At 35.7% G+C, this 27,711-nt stretch overlaps 2 protein-coding genes across 2 annotated transcripts; both read left to right on the top strand.

The window, feature by feature from the left end:
- Window positions 56-22,950, top strand: LOC109845448 (protection of telomeres protein 1a-like). The gene is made up of 4 exons (XM_020414698.1): window positions 56-128; window positions 20,631-20,689; window positions 21,430-21,585; window positions 22,573-22,950. The coding sequence occupies exons 2-4, from the start codon at window positions 20,666-20,668 to the stop codon at window positions 22,783-22,785; spliced, it is 393 nt and encodes a 130-aa protein (XP_020270287.1). The 5' UTR covers window positions 56-128; window positions 20,631-20,665; the 3' UTR covers window positions 22,786-22,950.
- On the top strand, window positions 24,429-27,286 carry LOC109845609. Its single transcript, XM_020414882.1, has 2 exons — window positions 24,429-24,578; window positions 26,953-27,286. The coding sequence occupies exons 1-2, from the start codon at window positions 24,517-24,519 to the stop codon at window positions 27,197-27,199; spliced, it is 309 nt and encodes a 102-aa protein (XP_020270471.1). The 5' UTR covers window positions 24,429-24,516; the 3' UTR covers window positions 27,200-27,286.

The following is a 27,711-nucleotide window of genomic DNA, read 5'->3' as shown; positions in this document are numbered from 1 at the left end:
TACTCTTTGGAGAATCTAGTAACCTCGTTTCTTGTTATCTTTCTCATTTAGGATTCATACTGAACGTATTGCTACTGAACTAGATCGATTGCCATTAGCATGCTTTCCAGAGCCATCTTATATTACAGGTTTTTACTCAAATTTCAATTTCTGTAGAATAAAATTTCAAATTTCACTAGTATTCTATTTGCTTGTTTATGCCAAAATTAACTTTAGTCTTCAATGCTACTCTAATTCAAGACAGTGTGAAAGAACAAAGCAAGGGAGAATATAAAAAAGGAACTTGTATAGAAACAATGGAAGAAAAGAAAAGTATATAACGAATATTTCTTCTGTTGCTTCATAGCTATAAACTTGGAAGGAAAAATTAAAATAAAGCAATTTTATAGAGAAGCCACTGTTATAAATAACGGTAAATAGCGCTGCAATAGCAGCGCTAATAGTGTTAGCGGTCCCTTCCCGTTATGCTATCACGCAATAGCGGTGACATATTACAGAATATGTGTTTTTCGCTCGCAAAAGTGGCCAATAACGCACCATAGCGGCAAATAGCGGACGATTGTGGGCAAAATCCACCTTTTTGACTACTATTTAAAAGCAGTTTAAGGTTTATTTTTTTTTAAATTAAACATACCCCGCAACCACTGCATCTCACCGCCTCTCGCAATTTCTGACGTATTCCCGCAGCCTCCCACAGCCTCAGACACCTCTCTCAACACTTCCTCTCACCTCCTCTCGCCATGAGTTTCTCCTACTGCAATCCTCTCACCTCTCTGCTCATATTCTCGAAGACGATGACTCTTTGATTCGTCCTTCAGTCGTCTTTGGTGTTATGTGATGATTACATGTTTATTTTATGTTAGAATCTCTTTAAATCATCAAATATGCACTTTTTAGATTTTTTAGATTTTTCTTTAATATTTCTTATTTTTTTGAATATGCATACATATCTAAATTAGACCGCTATTTGAATTTACGCTTTTTATCGTTATTTTGCTGCAATAACTCCAAATAGCCTTAGCGATGCCTTACCGCTACGCGATGCTATCCATTATCGATAACCTTGAGAGAAGATCAAGCTAAACATTTAACAAATCAAGAATAATTCAAATCGTTCATTGTGGCTCTTGTTGAAATGCATGTTCTGCCATCATTAATTATTCAAACCGTTATGATTTATACATTCTAAACTTCATGAAGATAAAAAATCACGTAGTTTTGATATTTCCAGCATATGCATCTCATCTCGTAGAAATGGTCGATAACAAAGTTCTTTTTGAGTTGCTTGACTTATATAATATAAAAATCTAAACCCTGTGATTTTTAATCCATTTGGTTTGATGACGTATAGATAGTTGAACGGTTTGGATTAATAATATTTGGATAAATATGTATTCTTGCTTGTTGCAATCTTAAATACATTTCTCACAAGTTTTCTACATGGAATGATGTCACGCCCCGAAATCGAAGCGGACGATAGATATGGTACATAACAACAGCGGCCTGTGCACAAGATAAGTCTCATACACATGTCAAGCCTAGCACTTCATATCATATATATTTTTCTCAAAATATATGAGCCTACTGATGATAGAAGTTCAGAACAAACTATATGTATGTACGTACGTACGTACGTACGTACAACCCGAAAGCTCACTGTTACAAGCATTTTATAGAACCACAATACATTGCTCTACGTAACACAAAAGAGAGGCTTTCCTATATAACGCCTCCTTGCAACACACCACAACCAAAAGTTCAGTCTATGTGCAAAGCTACACTAGATCTAAAAGAATTTTGTAAAGGACGAAGTAAGCTGAAGCTTATGAGAAGATTTCCGACTAGAGTTCTAGATATCTAACAAAATAATAATTCTCAGAATTAGTGAATTTATAAGTTTTGAACCCGAAATTATGGGATGACAAAATATTATATAAAAGAACACATTATTAATATTTTCAAGAAAGAATGCAAAATTTTAATATACTTTCTTATATGCAAACTGGATACACTGTCATAGATTCCTCAGTCAGAATTTTTGCAATTAAGATAAATATTGAGAAAGAAAACGACTATAAAAACTTATGCAAAACGAAAAGAGTATTGTTTTCTTAAATTCACAATCAAATGTCAGAATCACAAGTCTTGATGAGTTATTCACATGATTGCAAGGATCATCTCACTAGTCACACTAAGGCTATGAAGTATAGCCCAATAGCATGGGATTGTATAAAAACACATCACAGAATAGATAATTTTTTAAAATAGAATACAACCTAACACTGTCATAGGCTGCTGGTCAGATCAGAAATGCTCATAAGAGCTAGAACAAATTCAGAAATACACAAAAGGGCTAGATAATGGTGCATCCACTGTACCGCAGGCACAGACAATACTCCAGAGCGGACTTTCTGAAAGTTTTGAAACCATCGAGAATCACTTGTCAAATAAAACACAGATTACTTATCAAAATCGTACATTCTCGAATCAAGTGGAGGAGTGTAAAACTCATCATCTCAGTTAAAACGGTTTACAAAACTCACTAATTTATTTATTTTAAATGCCAAGTTATGAAAAAATTCTTGAATCCGTTAAACCGTTGAAACACACTCAAACCACTTTCTTCAATAACTTTCGAATAAAGCAATATTCATCTTTATTTAAGATGACATTAGAACCAAAATCATTTAGCATATTTTATATGAAATCAAATTTACTTTTAATATCTCATACGACATCAAAATCATATAATTGGGATAGGTTACTAGAGCATAGATCAAATCATATGTCATTTGTATACATAAAAATAATAAAATAATTATCTCTTCAGCACAAGATCAATCAAATATAATATTTATGTGATTTATATTATAAAAATACTAGTGAGCAATGAACTCAGCTCTAAATTGTTTTGATTCCCTTGAATTTGATCCCTCTCGATATACACAAGGTCCTATATTATATATGACTTAGGGTCAAGATTTAACTAATGTAAACTCATACTAATCACTCCATAATCTAGGTCCAAATAGAATAAAATAAATCAAATAGTAATTAAGACCCATAAAAGATTTCACACAAGCTTATTGCTAAGTTTAGCAATTCATCATAATTTTTATAACACTATTCTAATAATTTTGAACCTGTTAACAATGTCAGTCAATTTCAAGGGGTTTCAATCAATTATCCAAGCCTATTTCTAACTAGGCTTGACTCTATTGGCCCTGGTTGCAAATAATGGGGGCAATAGGGGTCTAAATCAAATTTTCTTCTTCACTTATAATACTTTTTCAACAAAGTCTGCATTTGTTCATAATAAGTGTGAACTTTAGGAGGTTAAAATAAATCTTCCAATTCAAAATTTACATCCATTTTCACTCAGATTGGGCTTAAAAACAAGATATTGTTTTGGGGGTCTAAACTAAAATTTTCATTTCCTTTATTCTTTGGACCTATATACAAGTTCATGAACTTTCACGGGTCCAAAGAAGTTTTGTTATTTTAACTTAGTTTTCTCTATTCTCCCTTCTCTATCCTTCTTCCTTTGACTATTTTGATCCCTTTATTTTATTTTTCATAGCAACATAGACCAAGCCTCCAACCCCCTTTTTGCTGTGGACATGAAGATGGAGGGGACCCACAGACTACCGGAGGTGGTCGGCGCCAAAGTCCTCACGGGAGCTACTCTCTATTTTTTTTTTTTTTTTTTGTTCACAGACCCTTCTCTTAAACCAAAATCACAATTCAAGATTGTAATACAAATCCATTTGATTTTAAAGATTTGTCACTCCACAAAATTCATTATGCAATTCATTAAGATTAGATTATACCTTAATCGGTGGAATGATTTAGAAGGCTTGATATGTCTCTTCCTCCCTTTTCTTCTTATTCTCTTATCTCTATTTCTTTTTCTTTCTCTTAACCTCACCTACTGTTCAATCATCAATTTGGGAGAGATATGAGCAGAGGATAGGAATTGGAGCCATGATGACTATTCTTAAGAGAGAGTCTAGAAGGTAACATGACCTCTTGCTTCCTCTCTTTACTTATGATAAAAACCTCATCTAACCCAGCTTTGAATGTGAGCTTGACAGCAAGCAATTGAGGTTTGTGGGGTTTGCCAAGGCTCCCCCTAACATTATTCTATTTAAATAACTTTCTTTTCCTATATATGTAGGAAATAATGGATATGAGATAACGGCTCATTTTGGCGAAATAAGCTACCAAGAGATAGCCATGTGGTGAGACTCACCTTACTTATCACATCGAAAAGTCTGGATCTTGCCACTTTATTTCTTAGTAGCTCATTTAGCAATTTGAGTCGTCACCTCATATCCATTAGTTGATTGCTTAGGGACTACCACGCTTCCCTCCTAATAAAAAGTTTCATCCTCGAAACTTACTATATCTTAATCTTCAAAGAGCTATGGATACTTCTCTCATAGAATCCTCCATTTCCTGAGTAGCTACTCTCTAGGAGTGATTCTTCTATTGAACTTTTACATATTTGATTGTTCGCCGCCTAAACACTTGTTCTTTGAAATCCATGATATGCTCTGATTTTTCTTCATAACTCATATTTAGCTTAAGCTCTATTTGAGAGATTCAATAATCTTGTTGGGGTCGAATGCACTTTGGAAGCATTGACACATGAAACACATCATGCACTTCAGCTAGAGACAGCGGTGGAGCTAACTTGTACGCTACTTGACCACTTCGCTCCAAAATCTCAAAAGGACAAATGAACCTTTAACTCAATTTTCCTCGTATTTCGAATCTTTTCTCTCCAAGAGTAGGAAAAACTCTTAAGAAAACATTATTGCCTTCCTAAAACTCCAATTCTCTCCTTCGATTTGCATAGCTCTTCGATGGCTTTGTGTAGTGCAAAGGCATTCTCTCACTAATTGAATTTTATCATTTGTTTGTTGCACTAATTTTGGTTCTGAGTTCTCTTTCATCAATATCCAGATGAGTAGAGGACTTCCACTTCCTTACCTATAGAAGTTCATATAACGCCATCTTATTATTAGCTTGGTAGCTATTGTTGTATGCAAACTTAGCTAAAGGCAGTTAATCTTCCCATGATTCTTTCATTTCTAGCCCACAACATCTTAGCATATCTTTTAGTATTTGAATTGACCTTTCTGATTGGCTATCTGTTTGTGTATGGTAAGTTGAGCTAAAATTAAGCATAGTCTGCACAGCCTTATGTACATTTTTTCAATATTCTGATGTGAACATAGGACCTCTGTCTGAGACTATTGATATTGGTATGCCATCCAATCTCATAATCTCATTGAAGTATATTTTTACCTGTTTCTCCAATGAATATTTTATTAATAATCACCCATATAGCATCTTTCTTTTAAGGATTTTAGAAGGCCGATAACGAAATCCATGGTGATCTTTTCCCATTTCCATATTGGTATATCCAAGTTTTGAACAAATCTAGCTTGTCATTGATGTTCAGCTTTTGCTTAATAGCAAGTGAAATATTATGCAACATATGTAGCAATTTTCTTCTTCATGTTATGCCACCGATAGATTTGTTTCAGATGTTTTTACATTTTTATTAATTCAGGATGCATGGTATACACCGGGTGGTGTGCCTCCTTTAGAATCTTCTTTAACTCTGATATATTAGACACATATTCTAGTTCCAAATCCTTCTTTCACCTATTGAGGATCCTTCTGTTGGTTTGATTTAACTTCATCCAACAAAGAAAGTTGTATCACCATATTCATGGTTTTAAATGTCGACCGACATGTCGGACATGTCGGCCAACATGACGGATCAGAGGCTAGAGCGACACGGATATGGACATTTCAAGTCGGATATCGTTTTTGAGGTCCATGTCGGGGGATATTGCGGACATATCAGCCGATTTTCAGCCTTGAAAAATCAAAAATCGATCTTTTTTTTTGAGTTGATAAGTATTGGGTTTGGGTTTAGTACTCAAAACTCAAATCTGATTAATTCTTTTTTTTAGCTTTTTGTTCCTATAGTAACCCGATAGCATATAATACAGATTAGGGCAAAGAAAAAATATTGCTCTCTTTTCCGCCACGATCTCCTCTCGTTCATCTTCGTCTCTACAAATTGAAATTAAGAATTCATAAAAGCGTGATGTAAACAATAAGTTTGAACTATAGCTTGAAATCAATCCAAAGTCTTAACACTTTATGTCAATTTTATGCAAGGCACTTTACTGTATGTTAATTCTATGCAAGGCACTTTGAAAGTTCTAGTTTGAGAATGTGTATTTTATTTATTTGTTGGCATAATATTCTAATATTTCCCTTTAAGTAATGAGAAACAACTCGTATCTTGACGATGAATACTCAACTCAAGTAGGATAAACTATAACAAGACAAGTGTCATCTTGGTGACCAAAATTGAGTTAAAATCCATCCGATATGACAATCTGATATTTAGTATATGTCTCCCGATATAACCCCGATTTCTACTATCTGATATGAATTTTAGCTGTCCGACATGAACCCGACATCCGACATTTAAAACTTTGACCGTATTTGCTAATTTAACTCTAATTTGATGCATTCTGACTTTAATTCGGGTATGATCTAAGTCCTCCAATATTTTTCTTTAAGAAGTAATTAAATATGCTAAGTTGAACAAACTCTTGCAGCACAAGGTATTAACAATAACATTTGCCTTGCTAGGTGATAGTTGATGGGCACAACATAATTCTTCAGAAGTTCTAAACATCTTACTTACTGTAAATTCAACTCCTTTTAAGTGAATATGTATTTCAAACTCTTGTGGTCAATATATATTTCACAATGCACACTAAGCAGATAACGCCTCCAAATCTTGAGAACAAAAACTATTGCCACCAATTCTAGATAATGAGTGGGGTAGTTTTGTTCATGAGGCTTTAATTGACTTGAAGCATATGCTATAATTTTTCCATTCTGCTTAAGAACACACGCCAATCCTTTTCTAGATCATGAGTGGGATAGCAATGCTTGCATCTTAGAGGGTAAAGTAAGTATTGGGCTAGACATTAATCGACTTTTTAGCTCTTGATAGATTTTCTTATATTTATCTGACCAAATGAATTTAATTTCCTTTTGGGTGAGACAAGCCAGATGTGAGACAATACGGGGGAATCCTTTTACAAATTTCCTATGGTAGCCAGCCATATCAAGGAAGCTACGGATTTCTATCACACTAGTTGTTTGTCCCCTCTATCTTTTTAGGATTTACAGAGGTTCCTTCCTTAGAGATTATATATTCGAGAACATCAATGTTTGCGGCACACATCTTAGATGCTCTTCCATCCTCAAGATATCATCAATAAGCACCATAACAAATTGATCTAAGAAGGGGGTAAACACCATGTGCATAAGATTTATAAATGCTGCGAGTGTATTTGTGAGCTTGAATAGTAATATGAGAAACTCATAATGACCATAATAGGTATGAAATGAAGTTTTTGGCACATCCTCGGGCTTGATCTTTAATTGATAGTAAGCAGAACTGAGATCAATCTTGGAAAATACTTGAGCTCCTTCCAGTTGATCAAATAGATCATCAATTCTAGGTTAGATACTCATTCCGAATGGTTATACTTGAGCTCCTTCCAGTTGATCAAATAGATCATCAATTCTAGGTTAGATACTCATTCCGAATGGTTATTCTATTCACCTCATGAAAGTCAGTACGTAGTCACATATTGCCATCTTTATTTTTAACAAATAGTAATAGTGCACCCCATGGTGACACGCTAGACCTAATAAAGCATTTATCTAAAAGCTCTTATACACTGTTGTAAAAAGCGACAAATAGCGCCGCCATCGCGCCGCTAATCGCGGTCGCGGTGCTTCACCGCCCCGCTTAAGGGGATCGCAGGAAGGATTAACGGAGAAGACCGCCATGCGCTCGAAACGCGCGAAAAAAGTGGATTTTAGCGGCGAAAAGCACTTAAAAGCGCTAAAACCCCGCTACAGTATTTCTTAAACTCGCGGATACTTCACCGCGAACCCGACCCGAACCCGCTATTTAAAAACCCATCTCTTCAGTCTTCCCAAATCCCGACTCTTTTGCCCTAGCCGCCTGCTCATCCTCCCGTCACCCGTGCTTCTCTCTTTCACCTCCTCCGGCAACTTCTTCCACCGCCGCCTCCGGCTACGTTACTCGAACACGGTGGTTTGGCCATCGTACCAGTGTCAATAAGACCCGACACCGATCCAGGTACGAAATACGGGTCACTCGGATACGGCGGTTGGCACTCGGAGCTTCGAGGGACAAGCTTCGAGGGAGGAGTCGACGAGCTTCGAGGGAGGAGTCGACGACAAGCTTCGAGGGAGGAGTCGGCGACGAGCTTCGAGGGGAGACGAGCTTCGCGGGAGAACAGTGACAACCCGAGCCCTAGAATCAAGTTGGAGTGAGATCTGGAAGAGGAGAGAGGAAGGAGAGAGGAAGGAGGGAGCCGATCTCCTTGGATCTGAAGGAGGCGGCGGAAAGGAGCACAGGGGAAAATGGGGGAACCTTAGCCCTAGAACTTATTTATATGGGTAGCCTGGCCCTTTGTAAATAAAAAATTGTATACTTGTAATATTTTGTATGGGTAGCATTTGTATGGGTAAGGGTAACATTTGTAAATAAAAAATTTGTAAATAAAAGTTATAATATTTACCTTGTAATATTTATATGGGTAGCATTTGTAAATAAAAAATTGGACTAGGATTGTAATATTTTGTATACTTGTAATATTTACCTTCCATTTCAACAATATACTTGTAATATTTTGAGGAATGCTTGTAATATTTTTTTTATTGTCGTATCCCCGTACCCGTGTCGAAATTTAGGATGGTGTCCCCGTATCCAAAATTTTCAGAAATTTCGTATCAGACACTCGGATCCGCACCCGTATCGGATACTCGTACCCGAGTCCATGTAACGTAGGCCTCCGGGCAACGTCGCTTCCGGTCAACACGTCGCCGGTCGACGCCATCTCCCGCACCAGCAACACCTCTGGTCAACGCCATCTCTCTCTCTCACACACAGTCTCACTAGCCTCTCTCCGTTCAACGTCGCGTCGCCTCCGATGACCTTTCTCTCTGTTGGGCTTCGTCTGCAATAAAGAGAACAAACAAGGTAATAATTTGAAATGAAATGCTTATTAGTTGTAAATTTCTAAGTTGTAATTTGATTTCTTGTAGTAATTTCGTCTGCAACATTGCTATTTGTTTTAACTATTCATTAATTAATATTTAATAGTCTATCTCTTTAGTTATTATTTATTGATAAATGATATATTATGTAATTATTACACATTTATTTCGTATTTAGACATTAAGTATGCATTTGTAGAATTTTTAGATTTTTTATATGATTTTTCTTATTATTTAGAACATTTAAATATATTTATATTTGACCGCTATTTGACCGTGCGTTATTTGCCGCTATTTCGATACGATAGCCCGAAATAACCTTAGCAGTATCTCGCCGCAACGCGCCGCGATCCGCTATTAGCAACATTGCTCTTATAAATGCACCTTAAGCTCTTTCAATTATGTCGGTGCTATGCGATAGAGAGCCCTAGAAATTGGATGGGTACTAAGTCAATTTTGAAAATACGATCTTATCTGGAGGTGGTCCTGGAAGTTCGTCTAGAAATACATCTGGAAATTCCCGAACAACTAGATCTCCTCTAGACTTGGTTTCTCTTTATCATTCGTTCCAACTAAAGCCAAATAAAACATACTTCTTAGCGCTCGATATGCCTTAAGAGCTGAGATGATTCCTAAGAGCTGAGATAATTCTCAAGATTAGCAACCCTCAAAACAGAATTCTAGCTATTGTAGAAATTTCAATACTATCTTTTCTCGACACAAAATAGAAGCATGATTTGAAGATAATCAATCCATTCCTAATATGACATTAAAGTCATGCATCTGTAGCATTACTAATTCTGCTGGGAGTTTCTTGTTGAGAATATTGACTTTACCATACAACCTTGTCCCTCCGGGTGCCCTAACAAGCAATTCCTGTTCTAAGGTATCACAGGGTAATTTGCTTCTACTAACAAACTATGCAACAACAAAAGAATGTGAAGCATCAGAATTAAGAAGTACTCGAGTCGAGCATGAGCAGATGTAAAAAAGTATTGTACCTATCACCATATCTGTGTTAGCTTCTGCCTCCTTAGTCAAGGAATAGACTCGAGTATTGGTTTGAGGTTTCTTGTTTTTTCCTACTCCACTGACCAGCTTGGAAAGTATTTTGAGTTGGTTGCGATATGGGAAAGTTTTTCTCAATATATATAAACATGTTGATGATATGTGTGTGCATGTGTGGGTGGGAGGGCGTTCATAAGGTGATACCTTAAGAGTTGAGGAAGCTCCTCCAAAACTACATTATATGCAATCAATTTACTCGATCCACTCTATTCATTTCAATTTATATGTTTTGGATTGTGTATAAATAAAAAATTAGACATGATGGATTGTACTTACTCATATATCAAGTGGTTGTAAAATTAAGGGTTATGACAATATAGCTAAAGAGAATGAAAAAAAATATATCATATATGTTAGAAATATTGAAACATCATGGTTTTTATTTTTTAGATGTTTGGAGACATTTTGATCATAATAAATAGAGTGGATCTTCTATGGGAATAGTCTAACCTATGGATCAATAGGCGCTTCCTTATATTGAAAATAAGGTGTCAGCATGAGAACACTTTTCATATTATATATATATATAGTATAATATATAGTATATATGAATATATATATTATATACTATATATATAATAATATTATATATAATATGATATATTATATAATATATAATATATATATATATATATATACTATGTGTGTGTGCTGATGTGTGTGTGTGTGTGTAAATGTATTTTGATTTGTAAATGGATTGTCAACAGTCCAGCTTTCGTGGTATAAAATGTATTTTTGATTTTGTAAATGGTTGTAACAAGTGAGCTTTCGGGTTTGCACCCGTATAATATATATATATATATATATATAATATATATAATATATATATATATATATAATATTATATATATATGTATATATATATATACTACGTATATATATATATATATAGTATATATAGGAAAAGTGATTTAATATATATAGAGACATCAGTAGCGTGCAACCAGAAGCTGCATTGTTACAAACATTTACAAAATCAAAAATAACATACATACAGTAGCAATTATATACAATAACGATACATATATATAATATATATAATATATAATATATATATAGATATAATATATATATAATATATATATATATATATAATATATATATATATATATAATATATAGTATTATATATATATATATATATATATATATATATATAACACGACACCACACACACTACACACACAATCACACCACACGACACAACACAATATACGATTTTGTTCTATCAAAGATGCTCAGCAAGGTAATTATTCTAGGAAACTGGCTGACTTCATCAATAATCTTAAAGCCTGTTTGTATTGTAGATTCTCATCCGAATAGCATCACAGGCCAGAGACGCCTAATATCTCTTTTTGGTTTAATAAGGAACCAGAAGATATGTTAGTTTAGACGACCTTTTTGCTGGGCATTACAATTTAAAGAGAAATTATAAATTTCTTTCTAATACTGAAGACAAAGCATGGCGCCAGGATTCATTTTAACACGAAGATTCTTACAACAAAGGGTATATTCGTGCTTCATATATTAAAGAATTTTCTCAGTATTCGCTTATGAATAAACCAGATATTTTGACATGACGCAGTACGTTTTACAACTGAAAAACATCATATCATGTAAAACGCCATTGAAAAACAAAACTGTACCTCTCACACAGAGAAATTACAATTATTAGTGGATAACCGGACATCCGAAGCATCACTGATGATGCCCACTAATTTAAATTCCTTCTTTGCCTAGTTACAAGTATCGGTATCGGAGACACCATAGGGAAAGCATTAACACTGCTTGTGTCTGTTTCTTACGAGAACGGAAGGTTTTATGTTTTTAACAAGAGACTCTTTAATTGGTGGCTAATGTGAATTAAGTGCTGAGCAGATGGCCATCTTCTTCATAATGCTTTCAAGATTTTGTCAGTCTCTTTATCAGACGCCTGGTACTCCTTAAAGTGTTATACTTAAATGTGCTGTTGTGTGTGTATCATATTATATAGACAATCCCAAAAGCTCACTGTTATAAACCATTTTACAAATCAAAAATACATTCTCGGTGTACTATAACAAAAAAAGAGAGACCTTTCACATGATAGACGCTTCCTTGCGACACCTACAATCAAAAGTATCATAGCTATTGCAAAGCTACACCATCTGAAATTTTTTTGTAATGAGAGGGTGAGCGCTAAAGCTCAGTGAGATATTTCCCAGCTAGAGTTGCTTAGATGTTTAAAAAATAATAATTCTCGAAAATAGTAAATGTAAGTTTTGCGCTGATATTCTGAAATGACAAAATATTGTATAAAGAAAGGTTTAGTATTTCGGCATAGAAGAATGCAAAAATTGAAAAATTTCTTTCTAAATGGCAAAACAAAATATATTGTTGCTAGATTCCTAGCAGTCAATTTTTGGCAATCAAGAATAAATACTAAGAAAATAGTGGATTATAAAACCTGGGTAAAACCAAAAGATTATTAACTCAAGATTGAGCAATCAAGATAATCAGCCGTGCATAGGTCACACCTGAAGGCTACAAATTATAGCAGCCTTGGAAGGAGGAGTGCCGTGAGAGAGCGCGCGGAGCGAGGTCGAGAGAGACGAGGAATAAATTTATTGGAAATAGAGTAGCAGATAGTTGTCATAGGGCGCGACCAAATTAGAAAGTTCTTATAAGGGCTACAACAAATTCAGAGATACCGCAAAAAGGGCCAGAATAAATGTTGCATTCAACGCATCATGGCATGGCACAAACGGGAACACTCTATAGTAGACCTTTGCTGAGAGGTTTTGAAAAACACCGAGAATCACTTGTTCAAATAAAAAACGCAGATTACTGATCAGAATCATAAACAATGCTCTGGACGACTTAACGGCTTAAATCGGGGTGTAAACACTTTTGAATCAAGTGAAACGAGTGTACAACTCCATCATCTATATTATAACAGTTTTAGCGGAAAATCACTATTTATTTGTTTATTATTTGCAAATGCCAAGTTAGTGGAAAAATTCTTGAATTCCATTAAAGTTCGTTGAAAACATTTAAAACACGTTCTGTTCTTTTTTAATAGCTTTTTGAATAAAGCAATATTCACATTATTTGAGATCACATGAGAATAAAAATCATTTTAACAACATTTTATATTAAAATCAAAATTTACTTTTATTGTTCATGACAACATGCAAAATCATATTATTGGTGATGAGATTACCTGATAAGTTTTGTGGTCAAATCACCTGTCACTTTATAATACACGTGAAAATAATAAAATAATTCCGTCCTGGGGCAGCAAGGTGAATCACTGCTCGTAGATAGCGGGGTTTGCCGGACGGGAACTTAGTAGCGACGGAATTTCCGTCGGCTATAAGCCGTGTTATAGCGACGAAAAATTCCGTCGTTATTATTGCCGTTCGGCAATAATTTTGCCGACGGAGGAAAAATTGTATTTTTAGCGACGGCAATTTCGCGTCGCTATTTTTAAGCATTTAGCGTACGGAAAATTCGTCGCTACAAAGAAATTTTTAGAAGACGAAAATTCCGTCGCTAAAAAACTTTTTAGTGACGGAAATTTGCCGTCGCTAAAAGGATGATCTGGGCAAAAAATTGGGACGCGGTTGCGTGCCGCAAAAATTTTGGGCCAGGCCCGCGCCCGGAGAGAGGGTATTTATCCCAAATCCGCTCTCTCAATTCCATTTAACCCCTCGTCTCGTCTTCATCGCCCGCCCCCATCTCCCCCTTCGTCTCGTTTTTCTTCGCGACAAGGCGCCGGACCCGCGCGCGGCACCTACACCGGACGAGCCGCCACCATTCCCTATCCGCCCGGCCGTTGCTGTAGTCATCTCTACTTCCCTCTCTCAAGGTACTCTCTCACTCCCTCATATACTCTCTTTCTCGTCGTCGCCCTCAATCTTCTCTTTGTTCTGTACAATTAAACTCATCATCGTGTTTAATCACTCGCATTCCTCTGTAGCTTCAATCATCTTTTCCCGTCTTCCAGTGCGCTGTTGTGTTTTGGGATCTTTAGTGCTTTGTATCTGAGATCCGAGCTTGATTTACCTAGGAATACACGCTAGACATTTTGCATACAACTTGAGCATTCTTGAAGGAGAGGTCTACTATGGTAACAGCCGTTTTCTTGTTATTGTTTTTGAATAGTATGGACAATTTGATTTGGGGCAGAGTTCTAGAACTTGAAGGAAGTGAAGCAGCAATTAAGTTCGGCAGATAAAATTACTTTCTACAGAACTGGTGGAATAAACTTGGTAGAGAAACAACCGGGTAAGCCATGAAGATCTTCTTTTTTTGCATTTATGTTTACTGATCATCTACACTGATGTTGTCGGTATACTCTCGTTGTTATGATTATTGATTAACCGCTGATGGATTTGATATTGTTCATTGTGCAAAATGATATCTAGCGCGCTGTTAGAAGGCAGACTGAGGCTTTTCCTGGTGTGGAGACAGACGTGCTCATTTGTTGTCATGTTAAATCTTGAAGAGAAATGTTTTTAGTAATCAAAATTGTCTAGCAGTTTCAAGGGTATAGGACAACTGGCTTTAAATGACAGTGCGGGGAGACCATATTCTTAGAAATTATCGCATAGAATTTAATTAAGGCGCACTGCTTTTCCTGCAAATAAAACATACATGTTTTAATTGGGGTGATACATAGGCAGTACTGTGTTTTACGAGTGAACTCCACTCATCGAGTTACATTTCTCGTGATTTGGTAACAATAGTCTTTTATCTTTTCATTTGTATTTAAAACCTATTCACCACTAGAGTTCCAAAGAAGTTATGATGCATGTTTCTTTACTTGGGATTCAGAGTGCTGTAAAACTAGATGTTTATAGATTTCAGTGTTTTTGGAAGGCATTATAGATCAGCAAAAAGACATTGCGAAAGATTTTCATTTGTGTTGAATTACTTAATGCTTATAAAAGCATAGTTTAATTTATTTGTACATCACACCCTGAGATAAGTGTAGTAAGCTGTATGACTTGGGTTTATTTCAATTTTCTTTCATTTTGCTTTCTGTAGGGTTAAATTAGTTATTCATGTTTTTTATCTTAAAGCTTTCTCCACTTAAACCGCTAGAATCTTCTGGCCTAGAACATCAATGCGATTGACTGAAAGGGATGTGACCAAATGGCAGTATACTGTGCTCCTGCCATGCAAGTATGAATAGGCTTTACTGTAACACCATACTCCTGTTACGCATATTCTATCGAATGATCCTGATTCTGGGGCAACCTCCATTTTTTGGCACAAACGCGTGCCTTCGAATTGTATTGGCTACATGTAAAGCCATTTGTTCTGTATGGCATTACCCTGCATATATTAGTTTTCATGAAGGATATTTTTTCTAACTGAATGAAAACATGAGATCTTTAGTTTTCACAATAGAAGTCATATTATATGCATAGATAGTTGGTACTAGACAATGACGCGGTGCCTTTTTATGGCTAGATTTTCTCAAATGAAAGAAGCACTTGCAGAAAATATCTAAATGATAGGCAATTTTGATGTCATAGAGTACTTTGTTTGTACCTTATTGCAAGTAGGCTTGCTTGAGGGATTGGCACGCGACATCTTACTGCGAAGATGCAAGACATATGGTTGATACCTTTGAACGCCAAAAGAAAAATGAGAGGCGCAAACATGGGAATAGCATCAGGCTGTGCAATGAGAGACCAAAGATGTTTTATACCATAAGCCAAGATGGCAAAAATTTTTGCCGGGCTCTTGTTTTGAACAGTCTTTATATAGCTGCTTTCCTCATGACAGCGACAGATCTGAAGTTTCTTGAATGGCCTCAAATTTTGAGGTTAGTTCATATATTTGGGAACCTTAAATGATGTTGTTTGATTTTTTATCCTAGTATAATTTGTTTTTTTCAATGTCATCATCTAAAATTCTTTGTTTTAAGATCAGCATAATTTGTTTTTCTAGTAATAATATGTTACTGGTTAATTTTACTCATTGCAATATTTTTAACTTTCTACTTTATTATAATGGTTAATGACTTGGTTATAATTTGTGAAGTATGAAAATTTGGTGTGATTAATTTGTCTTGTGTATTATTGGTATTGTGCGTAATACTTGTAATGTTTATAGAGACAGTTTTTTAGAATATTAGTCACCGTAGTTTACTCAGAACGATCGCCCTTTTTGGTGCGTCGGGCGCTCACACAATATAGGACGCTAATCGGCCCCCTGTGACCATCACTCGTGAACTATTACTTACTGTCGAAGAGGAGATAAATATGAATTTGGCAACTTAAAGAATATATATGTTGCTTTTCTTCAATGCAACTAAGGCAGTAAAAGTTTCACATGCTGACACGTCAGAACTCAAAGTTAGCTAGCCGATTTTGGAACTTTAAATCAAAAATTTTGAGTACAGATACTTTCGCATGTTGTTTGGGCATTGTCTCGTTCTATAAAAGTTGCATGTGATTTAGACTGAAGTAAGCACCTTAGAAATTCTCATGAAGCTATGTACTCCTTTTGAGTGGCCTTGTTTTGATCATAATTTACAATGACTTTGAGTAATAATGTGATGCTACTGGAGCTTGCCCGTAAAATCCAGGAATCAGTAGACTTGTCTAACACTACCTGTCAATGTTGGTTACTATCCATCACATTTATTAACTTGGTCAGTTTAGACTGTCTCTAATAGTATTCATGCATAGCAACATGAAATTGATGTGGTAGTTCTTGAATTCAAGTGTGTCTTTAGCTACAATTAATTCATTGATAATTGACATCGTGATAGAACTTACACCAGAGAAAATATAATCTTGTGCTCAGAAATAAGGAAAGGGAGGATAAGGAAAATAGCCGCGATATAGGCCATTGATAGTATCAATTTCTTTTTCATTGCGGCATTTTATTTACTAATTTAATTTCTTTGTTAGTTCTAGAGCTGTTCATAAAAATTTGCAGGTCCTGTCCCGCTGAAGCCTATTGTTTCTCAGATATGGTAGGATCCTCAGCCAATCCTGCCTGGCTGGATCGTTTTATGGATATCCTACTGTAGATGAAGTTGATGAAACAGCTGGTTTTTGTGCCTTGGTCAAATGGCTGTTACAGGCACATTCTGATGTCTATGGAAGTCCTTTGAAGCCACTGAGGTCATATAGCACCTCGTTCACATAAATTTGTCAATGGATTTATTGGTTAGCCACTGCATGACTGCTGTTGGCTTCCTTCGTTATAGCTGAACCTATATATCTGCTGTGGATAATAAAATAGGAAACAATTTAAAAAGCAATGAAGGACAATATTGTTTCTTTTTGTTCTGTTTCGCGAATTCCAACACAAGTCCGGAGGAGAAAGGTTCAGTGTTAGTGTTCACTAAGAATGAAGCTTATCTAGCTGCAGTTCACGGCGGGAAAAGCTGCATTATATTTAGCCTTGAGAAACTATACTATTTTTGTCTTAATTTGGTATTTTCAGGTGTGTCAGTAGTGGTGAAGGTATTGATGGTGTGGTTGGTTGGTTGGTTGGTAACGTTGTGGTGTTGTTTGTGGTGGTCGTCTATGATGATTGGTTTGTGGGGGGCGGGGGAAGGGGTTGGTCGTGTGGGGAGGAGTGGGGATTGGGTATTGGATGTGGTGATGGGAAGGGGGCGGAGTGTGGAGTGCGTGTGATTGTTGGTGGCTGGTGTTGGTGGGGGCTTTGGGTCGGTGGTTGAAGGAGAGGAGTGGGGATTTGATTGTGGTGGTTAACGGTTGTTGAGGGGGGGGTGGGGGAGGGGGAGTGTGGTTGGTTGGTGGGTGGGGTTGGTATTGGTTGTGGTGTGTAGTGTTGTGGTAGTGGTGTGTGTTATGTGTTGTGCTCGTTGTGTTAGTGTTTTTGGTGATTGTGTTGTGGTGTTAAGGAATTAGTATTTAATTTGCACCTCTTATTAATGGTACACACCCTTATTAAGCGTTTGATTTATATTTGCAGGCGGGACTTTCTTCAAAAGGTGTAAGCCGGAGGTAAGTCATAAATGCAGGCTGCGTGTTGAGGTGAGGAATGATGATGATGATCAGGAGGATTGATTATAATTAGATTGTAACTTGAAAACAATTTCTTGTGTTGTATAAACAATATTTATATGTACCTGTCGTGAAACGTTTTGATTTGTTTTTATTGAAATAAAGTTTTGTGATATATGCGTGAGATTGAAGTATTATAACGCTGAAGTTGAACCATGTTTTTAAATTTAGTTGCGATATTGTAGCAGTTTTTTCAATAATTTTCACAAATATTATGTTTTTTTAAAATTAATGATTATTTAGGCTACGGAAAACGGGCACAAAAAAAAGTAAAATAATTAAAAAAATAATATTAATAAAAAATTATTAAAATTTAAAAAAAATAGCGACGAGATTAGTAGTCGCGTAAATATGTCCATATAGCAACTAGGAAAACATTCACCAAAAAAAAACTGATTTAAAATTTTTTTTAAAAAAAGATCCTCGCACAATTCTTCTTTAGCGAGCGAATTTCCCGTCGCTAAATTCTATTTTTAGCGACGAAATTCGCGTCGCTAATAATTTTTTATATTGTATTAAAAAATAATGGCGACGGACTTTGTCGTCGGCTATATGATACGTCGCTAAAATTTAGCGACGGAAATTCCGTCGCTAAAACCTCAATTAGGGACCCTGAATGTAGCGTCGAAATTTTAGCGACGGAATTTGTTTTTTTCCGTCGCTAAAACTTTTAGCGACGAAAAAGTGACTTTTAGCGACGGAATTTTCCGTCGCTAAAAGTTGAAAATCCAGCAGTGTAATCAAATATAATAAATACTAGTGAGCAATGAACTCACCTCTAAATTAATTTTATCCCGCCCAATTTGATCCCTCTCGATATCCACAAGATCCTATATTATAATAAGACATAGGGTCAAGACCAAATTAATGTAAACTCATACTAATCGCTCCATAATTTATATCCAAATAGAATAAATAAATCAAATAGTTATTAGGACCCATAAAGAGTTCACAGAGGCTTATTGCTAAGTTTAGCAGTTCATCATAATTTTTATAACACTATTCTAATAATTTTGGACCTATTAACAATTTCAGACAACTTCAAGGGGTTTCAAACAATTATCCAAGCTTATTTCTACCTAGGCTTGACACTGTTGGGCCTATTTGCAAATAATAAAGGCAATAGGGGTATAAACAAAATTTTCTTCTTCATTTATTACATTGTTCAACAAAGTCTAGATTTGTTCACAATATTTGTGAACTTCAGGGGGTTAATATAAACTTTCATATTCAAAATCTACATCTTTTTTCACTCAAGTTGGGCTTAAAAGCAAGATATTGTTCTAGGGGACTAAAATAAAATTTGCATTTCCTTTATCTTTTGGACCTTTATACAAGGTCATAAACTTTTAAGGGTCCCAAAAAGTTTTTGTTATTTTAACTTTAGTTATCTCCTCTCTCTCTCTCTTGTAGACTACCGAAACCAAAATCACAATTCAAAATCATAATACAAATCCACTTGATTTTAAAGATTTCTAACTCCACAAAATTGACTATGCAATTCATAGAGATTAGATTACACATTGATAGGTGGTATGATTTAGACGGCTTGATATTGCTCTTCCTTCTCTTCATATTCTCTTCTCTCCATTTCTTTTTCTTTTGTAGACTACCGAAACCAAAATCACAATTCAAAATCATAATACAAATCCACTTGATTTTAAAGATTTCTAACTCCACAAAATTGACTATGCAATTCATAGAGATTAGATTACACATTGATAGGTGGTATGATTTAGACGGCTTGATATTGCTCTTCCTTCTCTTCATATTCTCTTCTCTCCATTTCTTTTTCTTTCGCTCAACCTAACCTATTGTTCAATCATCAAGTTGAGAGAGAAATATGGGTATAGTATAGGAATTGGAGGCATGATGACTATTCTTAAGGGAAAAGTATGGGTATAGGATAGGAATTGGAGGCATGATGACTATTCTTAAGGGAAAGGCTAGAAGTAACACGTCCTCTTGCTTTCTCTCTCTACCAATAAAAACCCATCTAAACCAACTTTGAATCGGAGCTTGACAGCAAACAAGTGAGGTTTGTGGAATTTGCCAAGACTCCCGCTAACAGCAGTCAACTCTCTCTCTCTCTCTCTCTCTCTCTCTCTATATATATATATATATATATATATCCTCTCTCTCTCTCTCTCTCTCTATATATATATATATATATATATATATATAGAGAGAGAGAGAGAGAGTTGACTGCTTAGGGACTACTACGAATGATCTATAGGAATGAGATTTCATTTTGGTCTTTTGTTCTCCCAGTAAACTAGAAATGTTTGGCACAATTTCAGTGACTCGTTAGGTATTGATCTTGTTGATTTTCTGGATGTTTAAACCGCTGAATTAACTTTCATAGAATTTTCTAACATTTCAGTGACGGACCACAAGAATGTAGGATATGCAACTTTGATGGACTCCATCACGAACACCCAGGTTTCTTCCTATACGTTTTATCCTTTCATGTAGTACTTTTAGTTTTTGTACACATCTGAAGAAGAGTGTAAACAAAATGTTGACATTAAGATTCTGTAGTTTTCGTGACTGGCAATTTCATTTCATGACTTACATGTAATAATATTACTTGTAAGTTGATTTTGACAAAAGATCTTGGTTCATGAAGTAAATCTAGGATTTCTTTTATATAGTAACAGTTCATACTATTATGGTTTATTAAAGCATCTCTTTGCCAATCTTTGAGTTAAGGTCTCATCAAGTAAGCACGAAATTATCGTTTAATACTTTTTGGCGTATGAAGTGCTAACTATCTCCTCTCTGATATTTTGAAATATTAGTATGTTACAAGTGGTAAATATTCCTGATAGAACACATTTGTAACGCTACATGTTATGGTCCACATGGACCTTTCTCTGCCTCTTGTTTAATACCTCAAACAATTGTTTCTGTTAGTTGAATATTACATGTTGATAGATTAAAATGGATTTACTAGTTATCCAAGTAATGTCAAAAACCTCAGTTTATCAAACTACGACAGAAGTCAGAACTCACGGATATATCTGAAGTTTACTTATTTCAATTTTTTATTCTTAAACTGTCAAGCATCTGATAATATGTTTAGCTTCTGTTTCTTGATGTCTTTACCTTGTTAAGAATATTACCGCATAAAAGTTCTTGACAGTATGAACTAACCTAGCCTTGAAATATCTATATTGCAGGTACCTCACTGGTTGAAATGTGTTGTTCGAGTGGTAGCAGCATGTCCTTGGCGGGGTGAAGACCTTCGTTCTCCTCTTGATGGATGTTACTGTGTTCGTTTGACTCTTGAAGATCCTACTGCAAGAATTCATGCATATATTTTGGGAGAGGAAGGGGTATGTTGTGCAAACTTCTTTTGGCAAAAAAATTCATGTAGTGTTTCCCTATAAATAATCACATAAGGAGCTATGAGATGGACGTGTCCTTGCTAGAAAAGCAGGAAGCAACAGATGTCTTGAGGGGTAAGTTACTCCCCCCCACCCCCCCTCCCCCCCCACAACAAAAAAAACAAAGAAGAAAAAAACCAAAAAGAAAAAGGGGAGAGAGAGAGAGAGAGAGAGAGAGAGAGAGAGAAGAAGAAAATAAAAGAAAAAGGCAAAAAAAAGGGAGGGTTGTTTAGATGACACCTTTGTTTTTTCTTTTTTTCCTCCACTAATTTTTCTCACGAATCCCCAACTTGAACACTGTCAATCTTGAACCATAATCTCTATCTAGGTTAGTTGCAGTTGTAGAGATCTATGTAACAGCTCTTGAACCACAAAAATCTCTTCAATTGAATAAGTTTGGACGAGGAATTGTTTTTATTTATTTATTTTTAATTAGCCAAAAATTTCATAATTTTTTGATGTAATGAAGCAAGATTCGGTAAAATACACAACATTTGAATATTTTAAACAAGAAGAAAAAACAAGGATCAGGAGCTGACTTGATCTGTGCGAGAGGAAAAAGAAAGTTGGGGGATTCTATGGAGAAAGTTACAGGGGTTTCTTGGGAAAAGCTAAGGGGGTATCGTTGGAATAATAAAGTTCAGGGGGTTTCATAGGAAACAACCCAAAGTTTTTGGGGTTTTGTGAAGTTTACCTAAAAGTTAAAGTTGGATGGTCGCTACTGATCAACTTTAAGATTTGTGCGCTAGGGCACATGTCACCATCTTGTTCTCCCCTTATGATTCTCGATAGAGGCCCTCTAGACTTTTTAGCCCTCTTGCCTTATTAGTGGAACATGTAAATGGAAAATGTATTCAACACAATTGCATCATCAAGTTCATGTGTTAACTTTCTTTAGTAACCTCTCTGTACTCTACCCATCTTGAATGATTACAGGTGAAATTCTTCGGGTATAATCCAACAGTTGACCAGTTGACTAGACAGATGAGCAGGTTGCTTGGTATAAAAGATTCTGATGGCGAAGAGAAAAGTTGTGCTTCTAGAGATCCTCCATGGATATGGTGCTTCTTAATGTGCTATTATTTGGACAAAAAAGATCCATGGGGGAGTAGGAGGTATAGGATAATCGACACCCGCTTGGTTGATTGAAGAAAGAAGACCTTTCTATCATGTGACATTTTGTAAATACTGCACTCTTCTTCAAGTGACAGACCAAATGCTAATTGCGAATAACACTTTGTAATGGTGACATGGGTAGTTAGTCATGTAATATCCTCGAATTTGGCTTATCTAGAAGTGAAGATTGAAGGGGTATTGGAAGGTTGTTTTCTTTTTAATTAGTATTGGAAGTTAAGGGGGTGTTTGGTTCAATTTCTACAAATTATAAGAAATATTTTCCACCCAAAATATGATTTCCTTGTATTTCTTAAAAAAAAATTGTAGGAAAAGTTTTGAAAAGTCAAAAAGTATTCATTTTTTTGTTTTTTTTTACTTTGCATGTTTGGTTCAAAACAAGAAAATCACTCATAAGTTTATAGAAAATAGCAAGATTTCCTATAATTTGTAAAAATTGAACCAAACACCCCCTATATTTATAGAAAAGTGTCAGCTTTATAGAAAAGTGTCAATGTGATGTTAGATTTCTCGATGATTTTCGCTCATTTTGAGAGAAAATTGATTTCTGTAAATTTTGGTATTTTTACAGTAAATTTTTTTGAACCAAACCCTATTTACGGAAATCTACAGAAAATTTTTAATTACAGAATTGCATTGTCAGATATTTTGAGAAAACTTTTCTACAAAATTGTGCAACCAAACACCCCCTAACTGTGTTTGGATATAAAACTGCCTATGTGCTAATTAAAAAAATAAAATTAAGAATACGAAGTGATTAATCTCCTATAGCACAGAAGGCTTATTTGAAATTAATTTTTATAACTCAATAACAAGAGGTCCGAGTGAACGATGAGTTACGAAGGTTCATCTAGTATGAAAGATTAATAGTATGAAAGATTAATGGACGGTTGTTTAAATGTACATAGGATTGGTATATAGATACAATAATGTATGACTCAGATAATTATTACTTTTTAATTTTTCAGTATTAGTCCCTTACATCTGACATAATTGCATATGAGTCCCTCAAATCCTATGTGGTCTTGCAAAATGGTCCTCTAAGTCTAAATGGTGTTATTAGATTTGAGGGGAATAAGTCGTCAAATATAACAACTCTGAGCAACGTGGCCATTTTACTTGACTATTATGTTTCCTAACCTATTTCTTAATCGATTTATGCCAAATATTCGCTTTAAAAAAATTCAAACTCAAATGAGCTCTTCTTCTCCAATTGTTCGCAAAGAGTACTAACCTAAAGTTGAGCTTTGTAAATGTTAGAAACGTTAGGAGAGGGGTAGTTTGATAATTGCATATGTTGGGTTAGGAGTTAACCTAACCACGCTTAGAAATTTTATTTTTAGTTAAAATACTAACAGATGATCCTTTTGCAAGACCCTGTCGAATTTGAGAGGCTAATATGCAATTCTATGATTTGAGGGACTAACAAGCAATCATTGAAGATATTTGGGACTAATATTATAGAGAGAAAAGCCCCTTTTAAAAAAATGAACAACTTTTTAGTTGTAGCCTTTTTGTTTGCACAGTAAAGACCGTTTTAGTATATGGATTAATTAGCACCAACTTAATGGTGAAACATAACATGATTAGGCTTCACTTTGGGCTGATCCCATCCCGACGTAGATTGGCGTAAAATGGGCTTTGAATTTGGGCCGGCCTCAGTAACGGAGAACTTCGTCACGCGCGGAACACGTGCTGAGAATTTGGGCGTAGCAGAGCAGGGAGCCAAGAGCAAGAGCAGCGAGAATGGCGACGATGGGAGGCGGAAGCAATGAAGTAAAGAAGCTGGAGGACTGCACTGTTGCCAAGTAAAGATTCAATTTTTAATCCCAATTTAGGGTTTAAAGGTTTTTTTTTTTTTTGGCGTTTTGATCTCTCGAGTTCTGAATAATTAGTTGATTATGTAAAAGTGAGAAAATATAAAGAAATTAGGTGAAAATGTCTAGCAGATCAACACTCATGATGAATACCGTCTACTCAAATCTTTCAAAAGTTCACTAAGCCAGAGAATTAGGTGAAGCCAAATATAAAGAAATTGGTATTAGTGAGAAAATATATTATCCAAAATTTGAGTTTGAATGGTATTGAAAGCTATCCATAGTACAATATGCATCGAGACATTCAAGATACAAGAGCAAACTTTTTTACTCTGAATTTTGTTTCAGTTGTCCTATATAGTTATAGTCATGCTTTCTTATATGAATGCTGCTCCCTACAAGATATTGTAAGTAGTTAGAGGATCAAGGGTGATAGAATAAAAACATCGAAAACAGAAGGTGAACGGGGCATAACGTTCAATAGGCACTTAGGAACCGCTCAAAGCACGTCACTTCGTTCTTTGAGTTTCGACGCTTCATAACCTGACCATTGGGTTGAAGAAGCAGAAGAACGAACCGCTATGTGCTTTCTTTTTTACTTTTCTTCTTAAGGTGCTCTTGAATGAAATAATGGCTCAAGACGGAGAATAATCGCGTAGGAGTCGACGATGAGATTGGGCATTTGATCCTTAATTAATGAGCACTTTCCCTCATTCTCATGTTGTATGAGCCAGCTATCTGTGATCTTGGACTGCACACGTCTCATGATGTCTAATTTTCTTGTTCTCTCAGTTCTTGTCGTATTTAAGCAAGACCCTCTCCTTTGCCAAAAATATTCCTCGATAAACCAAGGTCAGTAGATAGGTTGTATAAATGTCATGCGACATGGAATCAGAAATCTCAGCACCATGCTAACGTGTTCTTCAGTTGTGCCAGGTTTGATTTATTTGGATGTCTTCTCATTTGGTATTTGTATACATCATCCCACTTTGAAGTCTTTCTTATATATATGATTGAGCATTTTTTATGTGTTTGCATCGCTCCCATCAATCTTCTGTAATTGTCAAGAGATTTGGTTGAATTCGACTGATAGAGACTTGTCCTGATTCAAGTATCTACACTTCTGGCTGCGCAGCGAACGAGCCAGTGTTCCTTTATTCATCATTCATCCTTATAGTTTATAATATGTTAAGGATGATTGGCACATGCTCTGCAGTTGCATGACTAAAACACGAACTAGCAGGAAGGTACAAGACCTTCTTGGTAAGTGGTCTTCTATCATGATACGGCCGTATTTAGCTTCAAAATCTGCATTCTCTATGAAGTGGCAACTGCTTGAGCTGAGGGTTCTGGCCGTATCGTATTTAATTTTGATAGCTCTTGCCTTGGTAATGAAATACCTTAACCGTGCTTAAAGTGCTATTTTCGCTTTTAGTTCTGAGTACCAATACATAGTAGATATGTGACTAAGAGACAACAAGAAGCTTCGGCAGATCTCTATACCATCAGTTCTTAGACACGAGGAAGTAAAAAAGAAAATGGCACTATGGCATCTTCTACTTTAACAGATAAGATAAATGAAGTTGAATGAAGAAAAAAGAACCTTATTTGGCTAAAAAGATTTCCTTTTGTTACCACTACTTTGATTAATAAAACTGGACCAAGTAAGTTCCCATTGTATAAAGGCAGAAAGTTGACTGAGAACTGTTTATAGATCTCAGGTCAGCATCTCAAAAGTATACATCTTGAAGACCAACTGAAAGAAGGAATTCACGTACTTTGTACAGAGAAGGTTGATATGAAATTATATGGCAGAAATTGCCAGTAAGCAACATATGCTGAAATGCGGTATTTGTTGTTGAACTATGTTCATTGTAGCTCTAGATGATATGGCATCCATCTTATGCAATATTTCATTACAAGCACAATTGCATCCTTCTGTACAAATTTGTTTTCATTTACCCCTTGCGATTCCTATTGCTTGTTATTGCTTTTGAAAGTTCACTATTCAAAGTTGTGTGTACATCATTGCTATAAGAATATTTAGCTTTCGAGACTAGTTAAAGAGAGGAAGACTAATAAGTATTCTTACTATATATTCGTTGCATCTCTACGCGATTTGGCAAGTATTTCATGCAATACTTCATTCCTAGCTTCCTGTCTTGCACAATTGCATGCATAAATTTGTAGTCATCTGTGCCCCCTTGCAAATTGCAAATCCTATTTGCTTATTATATGTTTTTGGGGTTCACTTTATTCAGTTTTGTGCGTTTATCATGATTACAAGAATAAGGATCTTAACATACTCCTGATTAGTTAAAAAGAGGAAAGGCTAATACGTATTTTGACTAAATGATGGTTGCAGCGCTCTTGGTACGTGGGTCTTCTCAGTTCTGGGGGCGTTGGTTGCAATTCCAGTTGGAATTCGGAGGAAATCATTGGCTCCGCTTGTGTTCTTTGGTACAACCGGCACCATGCTTGACATCATCATGGGCATCAGTCAGTGCGAAAGAGAACATGCGGAGCGCCAAATGAAGCTCATGGAAGAACAAAGGCTTGCGATTGAAGGGCAAAATGTTGCAACAAATGAATCCGTTGATTCTGGAAATTAAAATGTGTGAGATTGTACGTTCAGTTTGAGATCTTCGGCTGTGCTTGTGTGCATTGAATAGTTTGCCACCATATCGAGCTCTGAGCATTTCTGACATGTCAGTAGTCCCCCCCCCCGGTTTATTTATGTCGACCTGAAACTTCGCATGCTTCGAACTGCCAAATTCAAGTTTTAGTAGATATGGACTTCCCCTTTCAGGATGCATCTATTCTGGATTGGCGCCGCTGGGTTCCTTCCTGCTATTAACAATTTGATGCTACCTGGCTCCTGATATCGCTCTTATTACGAATTCTACTTTTAACTTCATGATGAGAACCCAATTGGGTAAAGCTCATCATAGGAGTGGAGGCTACTTCATTGTTTTTTCTTCTTCATGAAACTTTGTGGGATACGATAGAAAAAGAAAAGAAAAACGGCCCTTCATAAATCTTTAATGATGAGAACAAAGTGAAGGTTGGCGAGAGAAAAAGAAAAGAAAAACGACCATAAATCTTTAACGGTGAAAACAAGAAT

The sequence above is a fragment of the Asparagus officinalis genome, chromosome 6 (genome assembly GCF_001876935.1).
Source record: "Asparagus officinalis chromosome 6, Aspof.V1, whole genome shotgun sequence".
Classification (NCBI taxonomy): Eukaryota; Viridiplantae; Streptophyta; class Magnoliopsida; order Asparagales; family Asparagaceae; genus Asparagus; species Asparagus officinalis.
This window is presented reverse-complemented; position numbering and strand designations above follow the sequence as displayed.